The sequence below is a fragment of the Dermacentor albipictus genome, chromosome 9, assembly GCF_038994185.2.
Source record: "Dermacentor albipictus isolate Rhodes 1998 colony chromosome 9, USDA_Dalb.pri_finalv2, whole genome shotgun sequence".
Taxonomy (NCBI): domain Eukaryota; kingdom Metazoa; phylum Arthropoda; class Arachnida; order Ixodida; family Ixodidae; genus Dermacentor; species Dermacentor albipictus.
In genome coordinates, this window is record NC_091829.1 from 66,984,493 (window position 1) to 67,004,197 (window position 19,705).

Consider the following 19,705-nt stretch of genomic DNA (forward strand, 5'->3'; position numbering starts at 1 on the left):
TGTAGCGTGCACTCCCACGTAATGTGGTCGAAGGTCGGTGTGGCCTCGCATCTCGGGCATTCGTCCCTGCAGGCTGTGGGGTGTAGGCGACGTAATATGTGTTGGTTCGTGCAAGTGCTTGTCTGGAATGTACGCCAGACAGCGGCATCGTCCTTCTTTAGCTTTCGACAAGGTGGTGGATATCGTAAGCGGCTCCCTCCGTGGAAGTTCAGGACGGCTTCTGCAGCCTTCTGCAGTGGCCTGATGAGCGCTCGGGTTACGTAGGAGGCCTCGATCTGCTTTGTCGGCGTGCAGGTTACTCGTAATGCCAGCGTGGTCCGGCATCTAGACGATGGTTAGGGTGGTGAAGTCCCCAGTGTCCTCCTTTGGTATTTGGGCTGGGACTTGCACAGCGGGTCTTCCGATTCTTCCATGTAGGAAGCTGCGGCGAAACACCAGCGGGAGGTGTAATATGTCTCTTTTAATAATTTGGTGGCCTTCCTGGAGTCACTAAGTGCTGCACACAGCCGGATGGAAGTTCCTTTCTCGGGGGCCATTGAGTAGTGGGTCTCACTTCGCAGTATGGCAACGAGCGAAATCCTCCTGTTCATGTTTTCTTGTACCTGCCGTGGAATACATAGTCCAGTGGCTATGACTTTGCGCGCCTCAGCCCGAGGTAGCAGTTTCGATCTCGGCCAGTGCGGTTGCAACTCGATGGGAGCGAAATGCAATTAACGCTCGCGTATTTAGATTTTTATTGTGCTTGAAGTTGTTGACCTGAGTGGTCCTGGATTTAAGTGCACATTAAGAAACCCCAGGTGGTCAAAATTAATACGCAATCTCCCACTACGGCGTGCCTCATAATGAGGTCGTGGTTTTGGCTCGTGCCAAAACTCCGAACTTTTGAATGTTTTCCTTCGTGACTTGCGGTTTTTTACGCACAGTCACTCATGCAAACAATAGCGCATCAACTAGCCCACTGATATATCTCAATGACTTAAGCGGGGGCGCACGTCTTTCTCCGACCCATTTTGTTAGTTCATAGTCAGGTAGACGTGGTCCTGTTGCAACTGAAGTGAAGTGGAATTTCCTGCAGTGCCATTCGGTGAGTTGGACCGTAACCTCCGAAATGGGACAGCGCACCGTGTTTGATATACCGTGCGCACCACCGTATCACGAAGGCCATGTTTGTACCCATGGTGCCAGTGACGTCACGCCGAGACCAGTGGCATGCTTACTGTCGAAGTCCACTTTCAACCACGTCCGGAAGAAAACGGAAAAAATCATTTGAGCTTGTGAAACAGCGAATTCAAAACTAGCTTTCTAAAAGGTGTAAAGCATTAAATTTGACCTTCTTTACGATAATTAGCTTTTTTTATTTCTGCTGGGAATCTATGTATGCGGGCGCACTTCTTATGAGAAACTGCATCATAAGAAGTCTACAGAGACACCAAGGACAACATAGGGGAAATTACTTGTACGTATTAATTAAATAAAAAAATAATAATGAAAATGAAAGCGGATGAAAGAAGTTGTTGGCTAGTTGTATTTTTAATACACTTTCAACTCCATTAATTGATCATCCCTTTAATTCAAATAATAAGTAATTTCCCCTATGCTGTCCTCGGTGTCTTTGTTTGCTCCTTATGGTACGACCAATAAAAATCGGGCCCCTCGGTTAAGCCAGTTAGACGCGACAAACATAACGTGATTAACGTTCATAACGCGCGTGATGTGTTAAGTGCGGCCAACATACCGCGCAAGTCTGGACAGGTTAAGACAAAGAGTGGCCGTCACTGCTTGCACGCCGGTTTTCTTTTTTTTTCGAAGTTTTTCGATGAACCATTTGCACAGAAGATTTAACAGCATTTCTAGAGCCTCACGGGCTACAATATTTGCCATATGGCTAATAGTGGCTTGCAAGTACAATATAAAAAAAAGACAGAAATAGTATTGTTTCTTTTTTTTTTCGAGCTAGGGCAGGCAAAGTGGTGGTGTATTTTCTAGAGGCATCGCGACTAGTTAAAAACCCTATAGCCGCTGTAGGTACATTCACCGTGTTTGTGCAGACTAATGTTCATACTTTCTTTTCTCATCTTCTGTCCTGCCGATTTCTCTGCACATCGTGCGTGGGTTCAACGATAATTGCGTAATGTTTCAGCAGCATGAACGGCAATAATCTTAATGGCCCAAATATGACTCGCGATTAAATGAGAGTAACGTTTTCCGCCTACCGAGGAAAATGCCAGCCGGGAAAATTAGGCGGCTCCCTCATTCGAATGGTTAGCAAAGTAAATGGAAGAAGAGGCAGTTGAAGTCGCTGACGTCCGCTCGATCCCAGGTAAGCGGCGGAACGGGATAATGGCCGATAAATCAGGCCCCTTGTCTTCTTTTACTGCATGATTCTGCGTGTTGGGGGTTTAAAACCACCCTTGATCTTCTTCGCTGACGGGGACTATAAGTCTGTAACTTCAGAGGAGAGTGGTTATGAGTATGAGTTGGAGGGCGAGCGCCTACGCCAAATCTCGTTTTGCTGCTAACTTGATGTGGTCGCTTTTGTAGGTATAGTCTTCTGCCGGTGAGCACAATGTCGTGGGTACAATAGCATTAATGCATTAGCATAGCACTAGCAATAGCATTAAAATGTTGCTGTTTTGATATTTGCGTAATTGTGCGTGCGTTTGGAACTCTGCTGAATAAGGATAAGTAAATAAATAAATAAATAAATAAATGGATGAACCAACTAATCGATCGATCGAACGATGAACGTTTGAATAAATGAATAGTCTTGATTTCGGTTAGGCATTATCATACACCAGGCAAGTTTCCCATTACATGTCAGACGGGTACCAGGGTATTCCGCAAGAGTTGCGAAGGACCAAGTATAGCTCGCTTAATGTTTCAGGAGGATCAGGTTTGTTCGACATTTACGTACACTAAATTCGAGCTGGTGGCTATTGCAACGTTAATTGTAAGTAGGCTGATATGAACAACAGAGTGACATAGAGTGAGTTTGAAATTGCGTTTTAGGTGAAAGATCGGGGTAACAGAGGATTTTGATAATGGAATAGTTTATGATAAACTTGTTTCCTTCTACGAAACAGTGTAAATGCTTGGACGATTTCCACGAATCGAGATGATCAAAGAAAGTGTGAGTGCCTGACAGAGGGTTCGTGTTGAGACGCATAGTATGCCGCAAAAGCCATAGGACCGGCGAATAATCATCACTCATTATTCGTTTCATCATCGCCTTCTGCTCTGCACACGGACAGAACCCGAAAAAGCAGCGCACCAAGATGATGTCTCTTGGCAGCTACCTGATTTTTATTTGCTTGATGACTCGCTACGGCCACACTGGCTGGGCTCCCGAGGACCCGTGCGCTGCGTTCGAAACGTCGTCCGCGTCGCAGTCGCGGTCTGAAAGCGACAACAGCGCCGTCAGGGAGCACGACGGTGATGAAGCCAAGCTCGCGGCGACGCTGCTCCCGGACAACCGCAGCGCCGAAGGTGAAGAATAGGAAGGAGTTTGCAAAGCACCAGCATAATATTATTCGCGATGCGTGCATATTTATGAACATATTATTTATTTCTTGATCTATCTATCTATCTATCTATCTATCTATCTATCTATCTATCTATCTATCTATCTATCTATCTATCTATCTATCTATCTATCTATCTATCTATCTATCTATCTATCTATCTATCTATCTATCTATCTATCTATCTATCTATCTATCTATCTATCTATCTATCTATCTATCTATCTATCTATCTATCTATCTATCTATCTATCTATCTATCTATCTATCTATCTATCTATCTATCTATCTATCTATCTATCTATCTATCTATCTATCTATCTATCTATCTATCTATCTATTTATTTATTTATTTATTTATTTATTTATTTATTTATTTATTTATTTATTTATTTATTTATTTATTTATTAGTACCTCACAGAACCCTCGTGGGGCATTGTGTGAGGGGGCAATACAGTAAATATATAAAGATTAAAATAAACACTTTATCAAAGTGAAACATCGATTACTTCAGGAAGTTGCCAATGAACCCAATAACTTAACAAGATCCACTATAAAAGTAAGGCAGTAACAATAGCATTCAGAGACGAAAAACAAAAACAAAAGCATTCAAATGCAACGACGAAAAATAAAAATCAACTCCACGGCATTACTACTTCGGAAAATAAAGGCGAATGACAAAAGATCGTTTTCAGGTAAAGAAGACAAAAAAATGTTCATATCGGTAACATTTCTATAGGCAAAGGGAATGGTGAACGTGGCAAATTCAAAAACATTAGATTTTGGAGCATATATATATATATATATATATATATATATATATATATATATATATATATATATATATATATATATATATATATATATATATTTGAGAATAACGCAAAACTTTGCATGATCTCGCTTCGATGCAAGGTTTTCCGGAAGGTCATGCCACAAACAGATAGCTTGTGAAAGAGATAAGTTAAATGCGTCGGTATCGCTGTACGTGCACGCTTAAGCCAAGGTGTTATGCAGCCTTCGTGAAGTTTGATGAGCGCGATTAAGGTGTATAGAGGACGTCATACTGGTGTGAATGAAATTGTAGAATAGTGATAAGAGCACAATATCACGATGAGTAATTAATGGCTCAAGTGAAAGATCTAGTTTAATTTCCGTTACACTGGATGTGTATCTGCATGTATGCGTAATGAACTAACTGACTGGCTCGATTCTGAATGGTTTCTAACACGTTGATAAGATATTGTTGATATCGGGACCAAATTGAGGGGGTGAACTCAAGCTACGGTCACATTAAAGCGACATAAACCTGTTTACATATACAAACCTATGCAGGTTACGGCGAACGTAACCAAATGACCTTTATGCGTTAGCACAGATGGAAGTGATAGGTGCGGACCAAGAAAGTTTCGAGCTTAGGTTTGTGCCTAGCTACTTATAATGCTTAGTATGTTCCATAATGTTGTTAACAATTTTATATAGACCACTAGAGTTATGAAGTTTACCATTAAACATGATTAGTTTGCACTTGAAGACGTTTAAAGTCATTAACCAGGTCTTACACTGCTCACTAATACGTTCAAGGTCCTGTTGAAGGGCGAGATGGTCACTAGTGTTGTATATTGGACGGCAAATAATACTGTCATCAGCAAACATGCGCATACAAGATATGCTATCAGGCGAGTCATTAGTGCAGATGATAAAGACTAAGGGGCCTAGAACGCTGTCCTTGCGGTATCCCAGAGGAAACGTAACAAAGTGCTGAAGAATTGTTTACTACAGTAACTTGCTACCGATTTGTTAGAGAGTTACGGCGCCATGTTAGCGTAAGCGAGAATCTAGTGTTAGCGATGATAGCTTTAAAATTCAAGTGGCAGTGACCTATACGATCAAAATCCTCAGGAAAGTCAAGGAATATGCAATCTATCTGTACGTTAGAGTTCATGTGAGAACGCAAGTGAGTAGTAAATTCAAAAAGTTGAGTCTCACACGAAAATGTTAAGACTATAGGTGAGCGTAGATATACAAGCTATGATATGCTGAATCATTTTGCAGCAAATGTATGTCGTCAATCACAATGATATATATATATATATATATATATATATATATATATATATATATATATATATATATATATATACATGCAGGTTTGATGCCTGCAGGTAGGATACGGGGGTTTATTTTTCAGCCGAATGCTCACAAAGTTCGCGTGCTAAGTGGCGACATGTGGCAAAGACGTTCCACCTCAGCCGCGATGGCTATAACACTCTCAGGGTTTCACATACGTAAATGCCCAAGAATCCGGATGCTGTGACAGCCGCCGACGTAGTGCATCGCAGGCGTAATGCGTAGGTTGTGGGTTCGGCTCCCATCGGCGGCAAGTTATTTTTCGCCCACTTTCATTTCCTCTTCAATTTATTACGGCAATTTTTCAATTAAGCACTACGAATACGTTCCATTGTGCTTTCCTTCGACTACATGTACATTATCTCTCTGCTCCATATAGGTTGTGGTCGACAAAATCAGAGGTCCCCTCGGCTGTTTCCCTTCTGCGCATATATATATATATATATTGTTACGTCCAAGCGCGTCAAAGGGACGCGGGGATCAAGCAGAGAGGGGAAGAGGAGAACGAAGACTGTGCAGCTGCCATTCCTGTTGTTCGTAGACTGCCGTTCCTGCTCTGGCACGCCTCAATAAACCCCTTTTCCCCGTGCTTGTAACAAATTGGTGGACGGTGCGGGGTACACCTCGTAACCACGGAGCCTACGCTGCTACAACTTCGCCGAAGCCGTCGACTTGCCGGACTTCCGCCACCCTCACCTGACATGCCTGAATACGCCTGCCAGACTCCCGAAGGATCTGACGCGGCTTCTAGGCCAGCACCTGGTGTTCCGTGGCAATACTACCGCGTGCCACTCACTTTCGGAGGAAAAGCCGGAGAAGATGTCGACGAGTGGCTCACGAACTACCGAAGGGTGAGCCGGTCTAACGGTTGGAACTCGACCGCACAGTTGTCCAATGTTGTATTTTCCCTTACCGACACTGCGCTCGTCTGGTACGAGAATCACGAAGACACGCTCACTTCGTGGGAGCTTTTCGTCGAGGAGCTCAGAGCGTGTTTTGGAGATTCTAGCGCAAAAAAGAAACGCGCTGAACAGACGCTTTCGCAACGAGCTCAGATTCCCGGCGAGACCTGTACGACTTATATAGAAGAAGTGCTGAAACTGTGTAAAATAGTCAACTCTCAAATGTCTGAAGATGACAAAGTTGGACATTTGTTGAAAGGAATAGCCGAAGACGTCTACAATTTTTTGATCGGCAAGGAAAGCTTGGATTCCGTGTCTGACGTCATTCGCCACTGCCGAACCTTTGAGACGCTGAAGATGCGACGGATAATACCGAAGTTTGGTCGCCTGGCTAATGTCACGACGGTGGCGAGTGTAGACCCAAGCTCGTGTGTTGACCTTCCATCCACTATACGGCAGATTGTTCGCGAAGAGTTGCTCCATCAGGAAGAGATGTACCGTTGCACACCCGGCATCACTGGCACGTACTCACCACACGAGATGAGAAACACGGCCGTTTCGACGACATGGCAACCCACGGTGAACTCAGCGACCATCGAGTATAGGTCTACCCCACAAACGAGAGGGACCATGAGCTATCAAGGTCATGACTACGACCAACGCCCACGCCGCACACACGCCTCCCAGCGGCCGATGCCTAGCCATGATGAATGTCACCCACCTACTGTCTATGCAGTCGACAGCAACATGCGCGACTACATGGAAGAACATCGCAATTTGAGGCATCTGCCGGTGTGTTTCCAATGCGGTGTCACGGGCCACATAGCGAGGTTCTGCAATCGTCGCCCAACGACGTGGAATGGTCGATCCGGATCTTCAACAAGGCCCACACCTCCTACGAGGACAACTCAACAGCCGTACACCACCTCTTGGTCAGCTGGCGTCCCTTCTGGCAACGATTACTGGCAGAGAAGCTTCCGGAGCCGCTCGCCCGCATCTGACAGGAGTTTGACGCCACCGCCGACTTCTCGTGCACCGCGTTTACGTCAATCTCCATCGCCAGTGCGCCGCTCAGCCTCGCCTTCACAACCGGAAAACTAGCTAGCGCGGCCGATGGGGGTGAGGTCGCTCGACACGTGCTATCGACAGAAATGCCCCCTGCAGTTGCTATGATTAAGAACAAAGTGCATGTACTTGTTGATGGTGTTGCTACAATGGCTTTAGTGGATACCGGAGCAACTGTATCCGTAATGAGTCTCGGTTTTAAAGGTCGGTTGGGGCGTAAAGTTGTATTTCGGTGGGACCAGGCTGCAACGTTTTGTGGAGTGAGCGGCGAGTCGTTGCGCCCTGTTTGTGTGTGCACTGCTGACGTATCCTTGGCTGGTGGAGTTTTCGCGACGGAATTTGTAGTTATTCCCCGATCGACGCACGAAGTGATTTTGGGCATCGACTTTTTGCGACAGTGTGGTGCGACCGTCGACTGTCGCACGGGGGAAGTCTGCGTCGATGGCCATGTTTCGTCCGGGCTCTTAGAGGAGACTTGCAGTCAAGGTGAACTTTGTGTATCTGCAGATACTGTTGTGCCTGCGTCCACCTCTGTGTGCGTGCCGGTTGTGTGTCGCGGTGAAGTGCCAGACAGTTTCGATGCCTCCGTAGAGCCAATGCATCTAAATTGTATGAAGAAGAACATTTTTGTCCCTCATTGTGTGGTATCGATCGGCAAGGGGCGTGCTGGCTTGTGGACGGCCAACTGCTCGGCAGAACCCGTCCTGCTTCCAGACGGCCTGAAACTCGCCTACTTTACAGAATACTCGTCCTCGTCCGTAGCCGTACTAACAGATCCGCCGTGTGAACCTGCTGACCTTCGCCACGTCTCAGACAAAAAGCTTCTGTCTATGATAAACAAGTCACTCAGCACGAGGGAGCGCCATACCTTGGTGGATACGCTTTCTAAGCATCTGTCAGTGTTTGACTTTGCGCAGCCGGACAAAGCGTTCTCGATTCCCGAGTCACGAACACGCCATACTATAGATACGGGATCTGCGCGCCCGATCAGGCAAAAGCCTTATCGCGTGTCGCCTAACGAGCGGAAGATAATCGGGGAACAAGTTAGTGACATGATGAAAAATGGAATAATACAAGAGTCCTCGAGTCCTTGGGCAGCTCCGGTCATACTTGTCAGAAAGAAAGACGGTAACTGGAGATTTTGCGTAGATTATCGAAGATTAAACGCCGTGACTAAGAAGGATGTCTACCCCCTGCCCCGGATTGATGATGCAATTGATTGCCTGCATTCGGCCTCTTATTTTTCTTCAGTGGACCTGCGCTCAGGATATTGGCAAATCCCTATACACCCGGCAGACAAGGAGAAAACAGCCTTCATAACCCCGGATGGATTATTCGAATTCAATGTGATGCCATTTGGGTTGTGCAACGCTCCAGCAACCTTTGAAAGGTTCATGGACACCATTCTGCGTGGGTTAAAGTGGAACATCTGTATGTGCTATCTTGACGACGTTGTTATATTTGGGCGCACATTCAATGAGCACAATACGCGCCTGGATATTGTCCTCGACTGCATCAAAAACGCTGGCCTGGTTCTGAACTCCAAGAAATGTCACTTTGGTGACCGTCAAACCCTTGTGCTGGGTCACCTTGTTGACAAAGACGGTATCCGGCCTGATCCCCTCAAGACGGCAGCTGTCGAGGCATTCAGTGCACCGCAGTCAGTGAAGCAACTTCGCAGTTTTCTGGGCCTTTGCTCTTACTTTCGCCGATTTATTCCTGGTTTTGCTGACGTCGCTTATCCTCTGACAAATCTGCTACATAAAGACGCACGGTTTGACTGGACACCCGAGTGCGATTCTGCATTTCGTCAGCTGAAGTTCCTGTTAACCTCCCGACCTATCCTTCGCCACTTCAATCCTACTGCGCCGACAGAAATCCACACAGATGCTAGTGGCGTTGGTCTGGGTGCCGTATTGGTCCAACGCTATGACGACCGTCAGCACGTGATTGCTTACGCAAGCCGCTCATTAAGCAAACCTGAACGGAATTACACGGTGACAGAGCAAGAATGCCTCGCTGTAATCTTTGCGGTTCAGCGATTTCGCTCGTACTTGTACGGACGCCCATTCCAAGTCGTCACAGACCACCATTCCCTGTGCTGGCTCGTGAACCTTCGCGACCCTTGTGGTCGCCTTGCGCGCTGGGCTTTGAGGTTGCAGGAATATAACTTCACTGTTTCCTACAAGAGTGGCCGAAAACACGCTGACGCAGACTGCCTTTCCCGTATGCCGCTTGCCACGACGGACTGCGACGCAGACGATTTTGATCATCTCGTCGCTTCTGTGACACCCGCTTTTCCGGATATCGATGCGTTCAAAGCAGAACAACGGACAGACACTAAATTGGAGCCACTCTTTACTTCTGCCCATTCAAGTGCAACAAGCAGCTACTGTGTACGTGACGGGCTCCTGTACAAAAGGAACTACTCAAGCACGGGTGCACGCTTCCTTCTAGTGGTGCCGGAGCGTCTCCGGCCAGCAATCCTTCAGGCTATGCACGATGACCCTACCTCCGGTCACTTAGGCACTGTGCGCACACTTTATCGCATTCAAGAACGCTTTTACTGGCCCCGGATGCGACATTCGGTTGAGTTTTATGTCGCCAGCTGCATACAGTGCCAACGTAGGAAACGCCCAACCACTGCCCCATCTGGTCTCCTTCAACCTGTGCCGCCTTCCAGCTCACCCTTTCGGCAAGTTGGAATTGATCTGTTGGGCCCTTTTCCAAAGTCATCTAAGGGGAACCGCTGGATAATTGTCTGCGCCGACTATTTCACACGCTATTGCGAGACGGCGGCTATACCATCAGCAACTGCCACCGAAGTGTCGCTTTTCTTACTTTACGCTATTGTTCTACGGCATGGACCGCCTGGTGTTATCATAAGTGACCGGGGACGTCAATTCACGGCGGATATCGTGGAAGAACTTGTGCGTTTATGTAACTCGCACCTCCGGCACTCGACGCCGTATCATCCCCAAACGAACGGCCTCACTGAGCGCACTAATCGAACAATCACCAATATGCTTTCCATGTATGTTGCGTCCGATCACAAGAATTGGGATGAAGTTCTACCGTTTATTACTTACGCCTACAACACCGCCAAGCACGAGACAACCGGCTACAGCCCCTTCTTCCTTCTATATGCTCGGCCGCCCCGGTATACGCTCGACACTGTCCTACCTTTTTACGACCACGACAATCCTACGGTCGCCGATGCGCTATGCCTCGCTGAAGAGGCTCGGCGACTTGCGCGTCTTCGGACTTTGGCATCACAAGAAAACTCCAAAGCCCGCTACGACGCACGACATCGGCCTGTTACATATCACCCTGGTGATCTCGTTTGGCTTTGGACTCCCACAAGGAAGCGCGGTTTGTGTCAAAAGCTGCTGGCAAACTACGATGGACCGTATGTTGTCATCGACAAAGTCAGCGAAGTTAACTATACTCTCGCGCGCCTCACGAACACTGGTAGACGTTCTGCTAGGACACAAGTCGCACATGTCGCACGGTTGAAATCATGCACGCCACGACAAGCTAGTTGACTCGCCCAGGGGGCTTTGTCTGCGAGGGGAGGCATGTTACGTCCAAGCGCGTCAAAGGGACGCGGGGATCAAGCAGAGAGGGGAAGAGGAGAACGAAGACTGTGCAGCTGCCATTCCTGTTGTTCGTAGACTGCCGTTCCTGCTCTGGCACGCCTCAATAAACCCCTTTTCCCCGTGCTTGTAACAATATATATATATATATATATATATATATATATATATATATATATATATATATATATATATATATATATATATATATATATATATATATATATATATATATATATATATATATATATATGACTGTAGTGGATAATGCAGATGTATTCGTTTTCTGTGGCTAACATGATGGTACTCGCCTGTGCAACTAGGCTTGCAAACGTTGTTTACTAGTGGTCATTATAGCACCACTATGAGTGACTTCTGGTCTCCGATCTTCCGTGCTTTTCATTATTTGGTAGTTAGCTTAAATTATCCCGAACCTTAGCGGGTCAAGTTTTGTCAGGGTAAGGCAGCCCGACGCCATAGCGCGTGGTAAACTCCCATCCTGAGTGCTGAAATATCAGCGGTAGCCTGTGCCGAGGTGAGACAACACAGGAGCGAAGATGTCGCGTTTTATTTTTTTTCATTGCTGCTTCCAAACCAACACACCGAGCCGCCCGCGTCATAGCCTTCACCCCAGAGCAGATAAGCTTAGTCAACTTATGAGCATTTCGCCCGACGTGACTCTGATAACAACCCCCGTTAGCTTTGGCCTACACCCGCTGTTCAACATGGTTTGGCTGTAATTTGGAAACAAGAGAGAACCTGCGGGAAGGCGATAAGCCACAGATTCCCACTTGAGCCACTACACAGCGTTTTTACGTTCTTTCATCCAAAAAAAAATTACTACGTCCGAATAGCGGAAGTTTCGAATCGAAAAATAACGCTTGGAACACGGAATTGAATATCGAAGTTTTTTTCTGCTAAAGAGAAAGAAAGATGATGGCGAAAGTGGGTAGAAAAAAGATTTACAATTTATTTACTTTATTTCTTTATGCAATACCTACAGCGCCTTTGTAGGTATTACAGTGGGAGAAATACAGAACATCAAGCGCATTCGTTCAATACGACTTCAATTTCATTTACTTCAGTATGCGCGATGTTACATCGAGCGCCGTTCATCAGAACAGCTCCGATATGAGAAGATATGACAGACATGAGAACTTTCTGAATAACTTTCACAGGGCATTCGATGAGCTCTGTGTACCATATGTATGTTATTTTTTTCTTCCATGTTAGGCAGGTTCCCATAATCGTAATAACTTCGTACATTCAGCTATATTTAAGTACAAGAAGTAGCCATATATCAATCTTTCAAACAAATGCTTATATTCGAAACACCTGTATTCATGCTGTAATCAAGATCTCCAACATTTGCACACCATTAAAACCTATCAGCGAAATGTGTCAAAAGTTAAGGACCGCGCAAAGAGCGGTGGAACGAGAAATGTCAGGCGTAACGTTACCAGACAGAAAGAGAGCGGTGTGGATCAGAGAGCAAACGGAGATAGGCGATATACTAGTTGGCAGTGAGAAAAGAAAGTTGCTGGGCAGGCCATCTAGCGCTTAGGGCAGATAACCAGTGGACCATTAGACTTACAGAATGGGTGCCGAGGAAAGGGCAGTGCAGTCGAGGACGGCAGAAAATTAGGCGGGGTTATGAAATTAGGTATTTTGCAGGCGCAAGTTGGGATCAGCTAGCGCAAGACAGGGGTAATTGGAGATCGCTGGGAGAGGCCTTCATTCTTCAGTGGGCAAAAAATGATGGTGATGATTATGATGATGATGAAACCATATCATAGGCAACGGTTCATTTCTTCGCCATCATGTTTGTCTTTGGGGCAGTGGTCCTGGAGGGCTCGTTCCGAGGCTTCGTAATTCAAGCCAGGAAAAGTAATGAACGCGGTTCACTGGTGCTGGGAGAGTTCAAACCCGGGTCGGACGGCAGCACCCGGACCCACACCTGCAGTGGCCACGAGAACGTGAGTGACTAAAACACGTCATTAACCTTGCGTCACGCGTACATTTCTTTAGCTGTTCGACCGGTGAAACGTTTTGCAACGGGTTATCACTGTCATCGTGCCGCCTCTCGGCGCGAGACGTGCCCACTGCATCCGAAATGTGCTTGAATGTTGCCGCGAATCCTACAGCGAGTAAATCATGTCTAACTGAGTGCTTGGTCCTCTGTAACCTCGCAGATTCTCGGGTGTACGCGAGAATCGGTGATTACGCCTAACTGCACGGCGATACGTTGATAAGTAGCGAATGGATTCGACGCGTGAGATTGTTAGTCACGAATGGGGGCTGACCTCTATCACAGTTGCTTGAATGTTGCGTTTGTTTTTGTGTACAGGTTCGCGTAATGAGGATTCGAAGTCCATATTTGTAAAGACGTTCTTTTAACGGTGCATTTCGTAAGACCAGATGTCAGTGGATCGTGATGTCACACGTACTATTGAGCCAAAGGTAGTGATCCATTAGTATTAGTATTGTATATCGAAGTTAGTGATCCATTAGTATTAGTATTAGTATATCCAACACTTAGTATTGAAAAATTTTGTGAATTACTTCCGAGGGGCCGAATCTGCAAAGACATTTCGTTCATTAGGGCAGTTTGCTTGTTGGCAGGCATTACCCTATACCTTCGCTGGCATTAGGTGCAACGTCGCGGTAGATTTGCATCTGCTCTCACGAACAGTGACACTGAAACCGGCTCCCACCTACTGCAAAGTTCTTTTGCAAAGACGGCAAAAAAAGAGACGCTTTTGGCTAGAATGTTCTCGTAAAACCGAATTCCGGTCGATTCTGATGTCGTGCATGACATTAGCGAAGGCTGCAAGCCCATGGCAAGGAGCACTTATGAATGAAGCGCTTCGTGAATTTTACCCTTGAAGCTACATCGCAAATTTAGGGCTCAGTATTAATAGTTACACACTTCAAAAGAAACTAAAGACTCTTTGATAAAAATGAAGTGCTACTGAAAGCGTTTGGGATAGCGATTTTTGTAAAAGCAGGATCAGTGGGTCGCAGCAAGTACTAGTACCTGGCTGCCACGCAGGACTTCGCTATTTCATTACTTCTTCGAGTGTCTCTTGTACACGGTGTCACCGAGGTACCGGCTCTTACTCATCAATCACTATTTCAGCCGTGCGTCAAGAAACTTCTGCTACCAAAACGCTCATACTACGGTTTAAGTTTTTTTTTTAAATGTTACTAAATAGAAACCTGGTGCTAGCGTGTACAGAAACTGCAAGCGTAGCAGTTCAGCCAGCACGGGAACAGCGGTTAGTTAATGGATCTGTCTAAATTTTGTCCTTCTGGCTTCAAACGGCTTTGTGCTTTTCGGATATTGATAATTTGCATCAACATATTGCGTTGCATATGCCAGAACTGGCAAACGATGCTGGCAGAGACCATAGGTCTGCAAACTCATGAGCCGACTCACTCATGCTCAGTTAGGCCCAGACCGATTCGTGAGTCTGAGCCTGATGCAGTGAGGCTAAGAGAAATTTTGGTTACTCCGAGCCCAAGTGAACCTGCTTGAGTAAAATTTTGCTGTGCCTGAGTCCGCACGAGCCTTAAGGAAAATATGGAATTTGGGAATGAGTCTGAGTGAGTCCAATTCATTTTCGGGACCTTTGGTTCAAATATTTGAGTGCTTAGAAATTTAGAAGAAGAAAGCGTAATAAAAAACGTCGCAAGGAAGTTTGAAGGAACAAACACGAAGACACGACAAATTCATGTATTTAAAATCATTCTCATGGTACCTTAGTGATAGCAGCGCCACAGTCCCCTATAGTATTATCTGTATTACAAACTGTATTTTTCCGGCATTGGTGTAGCCTCTCTGTTCGCTGCTGTGTTGCTGCTACACAGCAATGGAGTGGTGGCACACGCCAGTAAACCAATTATTTTAATTTTCCTTGTTTTACTACGTTTCTTTTTTCACGTAGCACTAATCACCAGCGTCCTTATTCTGCGTTTATAAGCCGATAATCTGTTTATTATCGTTATCTCGGGCCGACCAATCCCCATTATTTCGTTGCTCCATAGTTGTAGCGCTCGTTGTGGTGTTAAACTCCGCCAGTCATCGTCATATACAATCTTCGTGGTCTGTCTAATTCCGTAGCTAATTTTTATACTCTAGTCAATATCATTCAATAGAGAAAGTTCGCTTCATCGCACGTTTTGCCTTTTCTTACTTTAAAGGGACACTAAAGGGAAACAATAAATCAGTTTAGACTAATAAAGCATTGTTTGAGAACCCTGCAGGCAGTCATTTCAAAAAGATAGTTTGAATATTAGATGAGAAAATGAAGGTCCAAATATCAGTATTTGAATTTCGCGCCGAAACCCCAGCGCCGGTACGTCAGCGTGACGTCAGGGTTTCCAAAGTATGTTTTCGCATTTCGGCCGCGTTGGCTGAATAAAGGTTCCCGAAACTTGCCATGTTTAATGCTTGGTTCCTTTAGAACACAATGTAGTCAATCTGTACCGCTATATATAATTAGTAGGCCCTAGAAAATGCCATCAAAATCCAAGACGTCACAGCCCCCAGATGCGGGAACTCAAGTAGGCGTCGCCACCCGCATATCGTTCTTGCGCTTTTTCTGGCTTACCAAACGTCTGATCGTTGTAAGAGTGGTGTTTTTGGTGTTGTAGAACGGTAATTTACTGACGCAGGAGAAATAATTTTTCACTTTAGTGTCCCTTTAACATTCTTCAAGCCGTCTCTGTGTAGTCTCCACCACAGATTAAATTATTTTCCCAACTGTGCTTAATACCCGACTTCGGTCAAACCAAATACTTCCGCATGTATAATTTGATCGATGCACCGACATTCTGCCACAAGTATGGTCAGTCGTTTCGGCACCATTTCGACACCTTACACAGGAGTCAATTTTCGATAACTATGTATTCTCCAACTCGGACGCGTTCTCGTTCACGCCTGGCTTCGAGCAGTTGGTCAGTTCCTTTTGAATAATCATAGAAGCTTTACCTTCATACTTCTTTTTTTTTTTGCTATTCTACATTGCTCTATATAATGCTTCCTCTCTGTCGCTCCCATCCAGCGCACTGTTTGTGCATCTTCGACTTTACATTTAACACCCTTTCCTCTGTTGTCGCCCACTACACTAGCATCATATATCTGCCAGTTAGTTTCGTGTTCTTTTCTTTAAATAAGGCGCCATCTACTTTGTACCTGGTGAATGATGTTGCCTCAGAGATGGTGCATAGATATGCGGCTTTCTCCCAGCTTTAGTGGTGGTGTTAGACATATTACACGCAACAGGCTTCAGATAAAATAAAAAAATGAGTCTAACACACTAACTGGCTTTTACAAGGAACACTAAATGAATTTCCTCGATAGCGCCCTTGGTTTCATTGTGTTTTGGCTTTACATGGTTCCTGATATTCGAGCACATCGATTTTCCTTAGTCTCACTCAAGCGCAGGGGCCTCACTAGAGGGTCAACGGCGCCCGGGCCGGGGGCCGTTGACCCCGTAGGGTAATACGATCCCGTAGAGCGTAGGGTAATATACAAGAAAACACTATGCTCGTTTGTCAGGGAAAGTTGAAAGAATGGCTTCCGAAGGAGGAAACTTGGAAAGGAAAAGGTAAAATGAAGACGAGCCAGAAATTGTAGGTGACTAGGATGAAGAAGAATACACTCTCACTAGAACGCGTGGTACTTTAAAAGAGCTTTCGTAAGAAAATTAAAGCAAAAATTATTCTAATCTCGCACTATCCGCTAGCGCTGTAGGGCCCCGGAAGGGAAGTATTTTTACAGCAGTTACAACGAAAGCTGCGCAGGTGTATCTGCGAAACATTTCACCAACCTCTCAGGGTCGACGTCTCTAATGTATATTTCACTTTAACTTCATGTTCTAGAGCACCCAGGCACCCTAAGCTTTCCTGAGGACACGTTACTACAAATTTCCACTTCTTATTTTTCATTTTTGTAGTCAGAGCACAGTGCCACTGTTCCACTCAGCGAAAGGTACCCGTAACCTTCTCGCTTCTGTGACGAATAATTATTTGCCACTTAACCGCCACTCCCTTTCATTGCCCTGCTGCGACCCCCTGAGTGCTGCACCCGGGGCGTACCACCCCGGGTGCAGCGTTTCGTGCCTGCCCCAGTGCAACTTTAAATACTAATTGTTTGTTGTTGTTGTTTCAACTGCATTTTTCAGGCTGTCATTTCCGGCGCAGGCGGTTCGACGAAGGCGACGGCGACTTGGCAGGCGCCGTCGGATTGGACGGGTGCCGTTGTTTTCCGGTGCGTCACTTCCGCGCTTTGTTCTGTTTCTGGTAATGTATGGTGTCTAAAACTCTATGACGCCTTCCCGGCTCCCGCAGTCACTTCTGGCGCGTGCAGCCAGCGTAAGCACAGCCTTCGAGATCCGTTCCGGTTAGCCAGAGAGAGCTGTCAGTGGGGCGGGAGTTTGGACGCCGCCCATACAGTGATAGTGATTACTCGCGTAACGAAATTCGAGAGTTTATCTGCGTGAATGATCTCGAAAAACGGAGTCAAAACGTGGCTAGTCGGCGATCCGGTATGCAAATTTTCTGTGAGGAATTAAGACAATAACCAGAAGTATGCGAACGGGGAATGGCGACGACCTCAAGTTTTTCTTGCAACTCTAAACCAACACGTTTTTTGACGAGTCTCTCTTTCTGAGATTGTGAAACGAAATGGTAAGTCAGTCATCTGACTTCATGCCGAAATAAAAACTTTGTGTAACGAGAGAGAAAGAGAGAGAAGAAAGGCAGGGAGGGAGGTTGACTAGAGGCGAGTTGCTACCCGGCAATGGGGTGAGGAATATAGGGGCGAAAAGAGGGGCGAGAGAGCTTTCCCATAGTAAGGGTGAGCCCAAATTTAATTATTGATGTTGAATGCGCTATTATTTTCTCCAATAAGTTGCACACGTGTATGAATAAACCTTCTTGCGTGTCAAAATCTGATGGTTTTTATTTGAAAGAAAAACAGAGGGCAGAATTATACTTGTTTACATTCTTCTCATTCATGTCTTGACAAATCTAAGGCCAACACCTTTAGAAAAATCTCCGTTTCTGAAAAATCTACTAAAGATGCATTGGCGTTCCGAATAAAATCTTTCCGAACTCCTAGTGCGACGTTTCAGAGAAACAAAACTGGAACGGCCATATTTAAAATAGTATCGCTAAAGTTGCCTTAGTCTCAACGTTTCTGCTCAGGGGACATAATTTCATTAATGGTCGGCTTCAGTTTCGGAAATTGCAATATGTCCTAAATATATCACTGAAAAGCTAATATTACCTTCGTTAATTTTCCGATCTTTCATTCAGGTATTTCTTCTCCTCTTCCAGATACAATACACACGTTGAGAGAGAGAGAAAAACAAATGTTGATTTTCCAGATGACTCTCAGTCACCTTAACCCTTTACTGCACAATTTTTTGTTTCCTCAAAATATTATTCATGGAGTTGTAGGGAAGCATAATAGTACCTGTACTCCCATGGAAACTTCAGCGAATGTCTGTGGTTTCAATTTGCAGAATAAGGGTATGTTGCATATCTGCAACAATGTGCAAATAAAGAAGAAGTTGAAAGTAAATAATAGATTTAGCGCGATTCATACTCAGACGCTTATTTGCATGAGACAATCATTGGTGTACCTATGATTTAGTGTGGAACAAAAAGAAGCACTTGTACATGCTTGTGCAGCACAGGTGGTTCCCACACTTCGTGCAGTACGTCATGCAGATTCCCGTCCAGCCAGGAAACAATGCAGTGTTTTCGGGTTATTTTCAAAATGTAGAACATCGAAGCACAGACGTAAAGCTGTGCCCATGACGACGTGACACGGCAACATGCGGAGGCACAGCGTACTTTTGAAAAGAAAAAAGGAAATTTGACCAGAGAACATCTTGTCCACATATTGAATCGAAACGCACTTACACTCGTGGCTGTCATGACTAATTGAATAGTCACTGCCTTCATTATAAGGAGGAATTGCTGGGCCATACCAGCGGTTCGGAGCCATTTCACTATTCCGAAGAAAATAAACCATGTACACGTTGTTGCATTTGTGCAATATAGCAACGCTCTGTCGCCAGGAACAAACTATTCCGAAATTACAATGTCTTTTTGAACCTACAGAGTTAGAAGGATGTGGAGCATAGCGTAACAATATTTTTTTGCGCTTTGTCTTATGGAGAAATACATTTACAATTTGTAAAACTTACCTATATCACTGCTCGTGGGCGCGCGCAGCCTCCGCCACGTTTGTTTTGGTAGAAGATGCAAAGAATTAGCACAGATTGCAGCACAAGGTGCCGCGTTTTACAGACCAATGTCGCGGATATGCAACAACGTGTACAGGAAGCTCCAAACTGACTTTCCTTCGGTTTTTATCGCCGTTCATCAGAATGTTGCGTAAATGCAACAAGGTGCAGTAAAGGGTTAATATTTGCTTAAAGAGACTTGCTTGGCGCTTTTTGCTTATCTACCCCC

At 45.3% G+C, this 19,705-nt stretch overlaps 1 protein-coding gene across 1 annotated transcript in view; it reads left to right on the forward strand.

Annotated features, from left to right (window-relative positions):
* Positions 1–2,280: 2,280 nt before the first annotated feature.
* Positions 2,281–19,705, forward strand: part of LOC139050096 (putative ferric-chelate reductase 1 homolog) — a 44,317-nt gene continuing 26,892 nt past the window's right edge. Inside the window, exons 1-4 of the mRNA XM_070526306.1 lie at positions 2,281–2,320; positions 3,252–3,486; positions 13,055–13,191; positions 17,404–17,489. Coding sequence (XP_070382407.1) covers positions 3,276–3,486; positions 13,055–13,191; positions 17,404–17,489 — 434 coding nt within the window. The 5' untranslated portion in view covers positions 2,281–2,320; positions 3,252–3,275. The remainder of the gene's footprint in view (positions 2,321–3,251; positions 3,487–13,054; positions 13,192–17,403; positions 17,490–19,705) is intronic.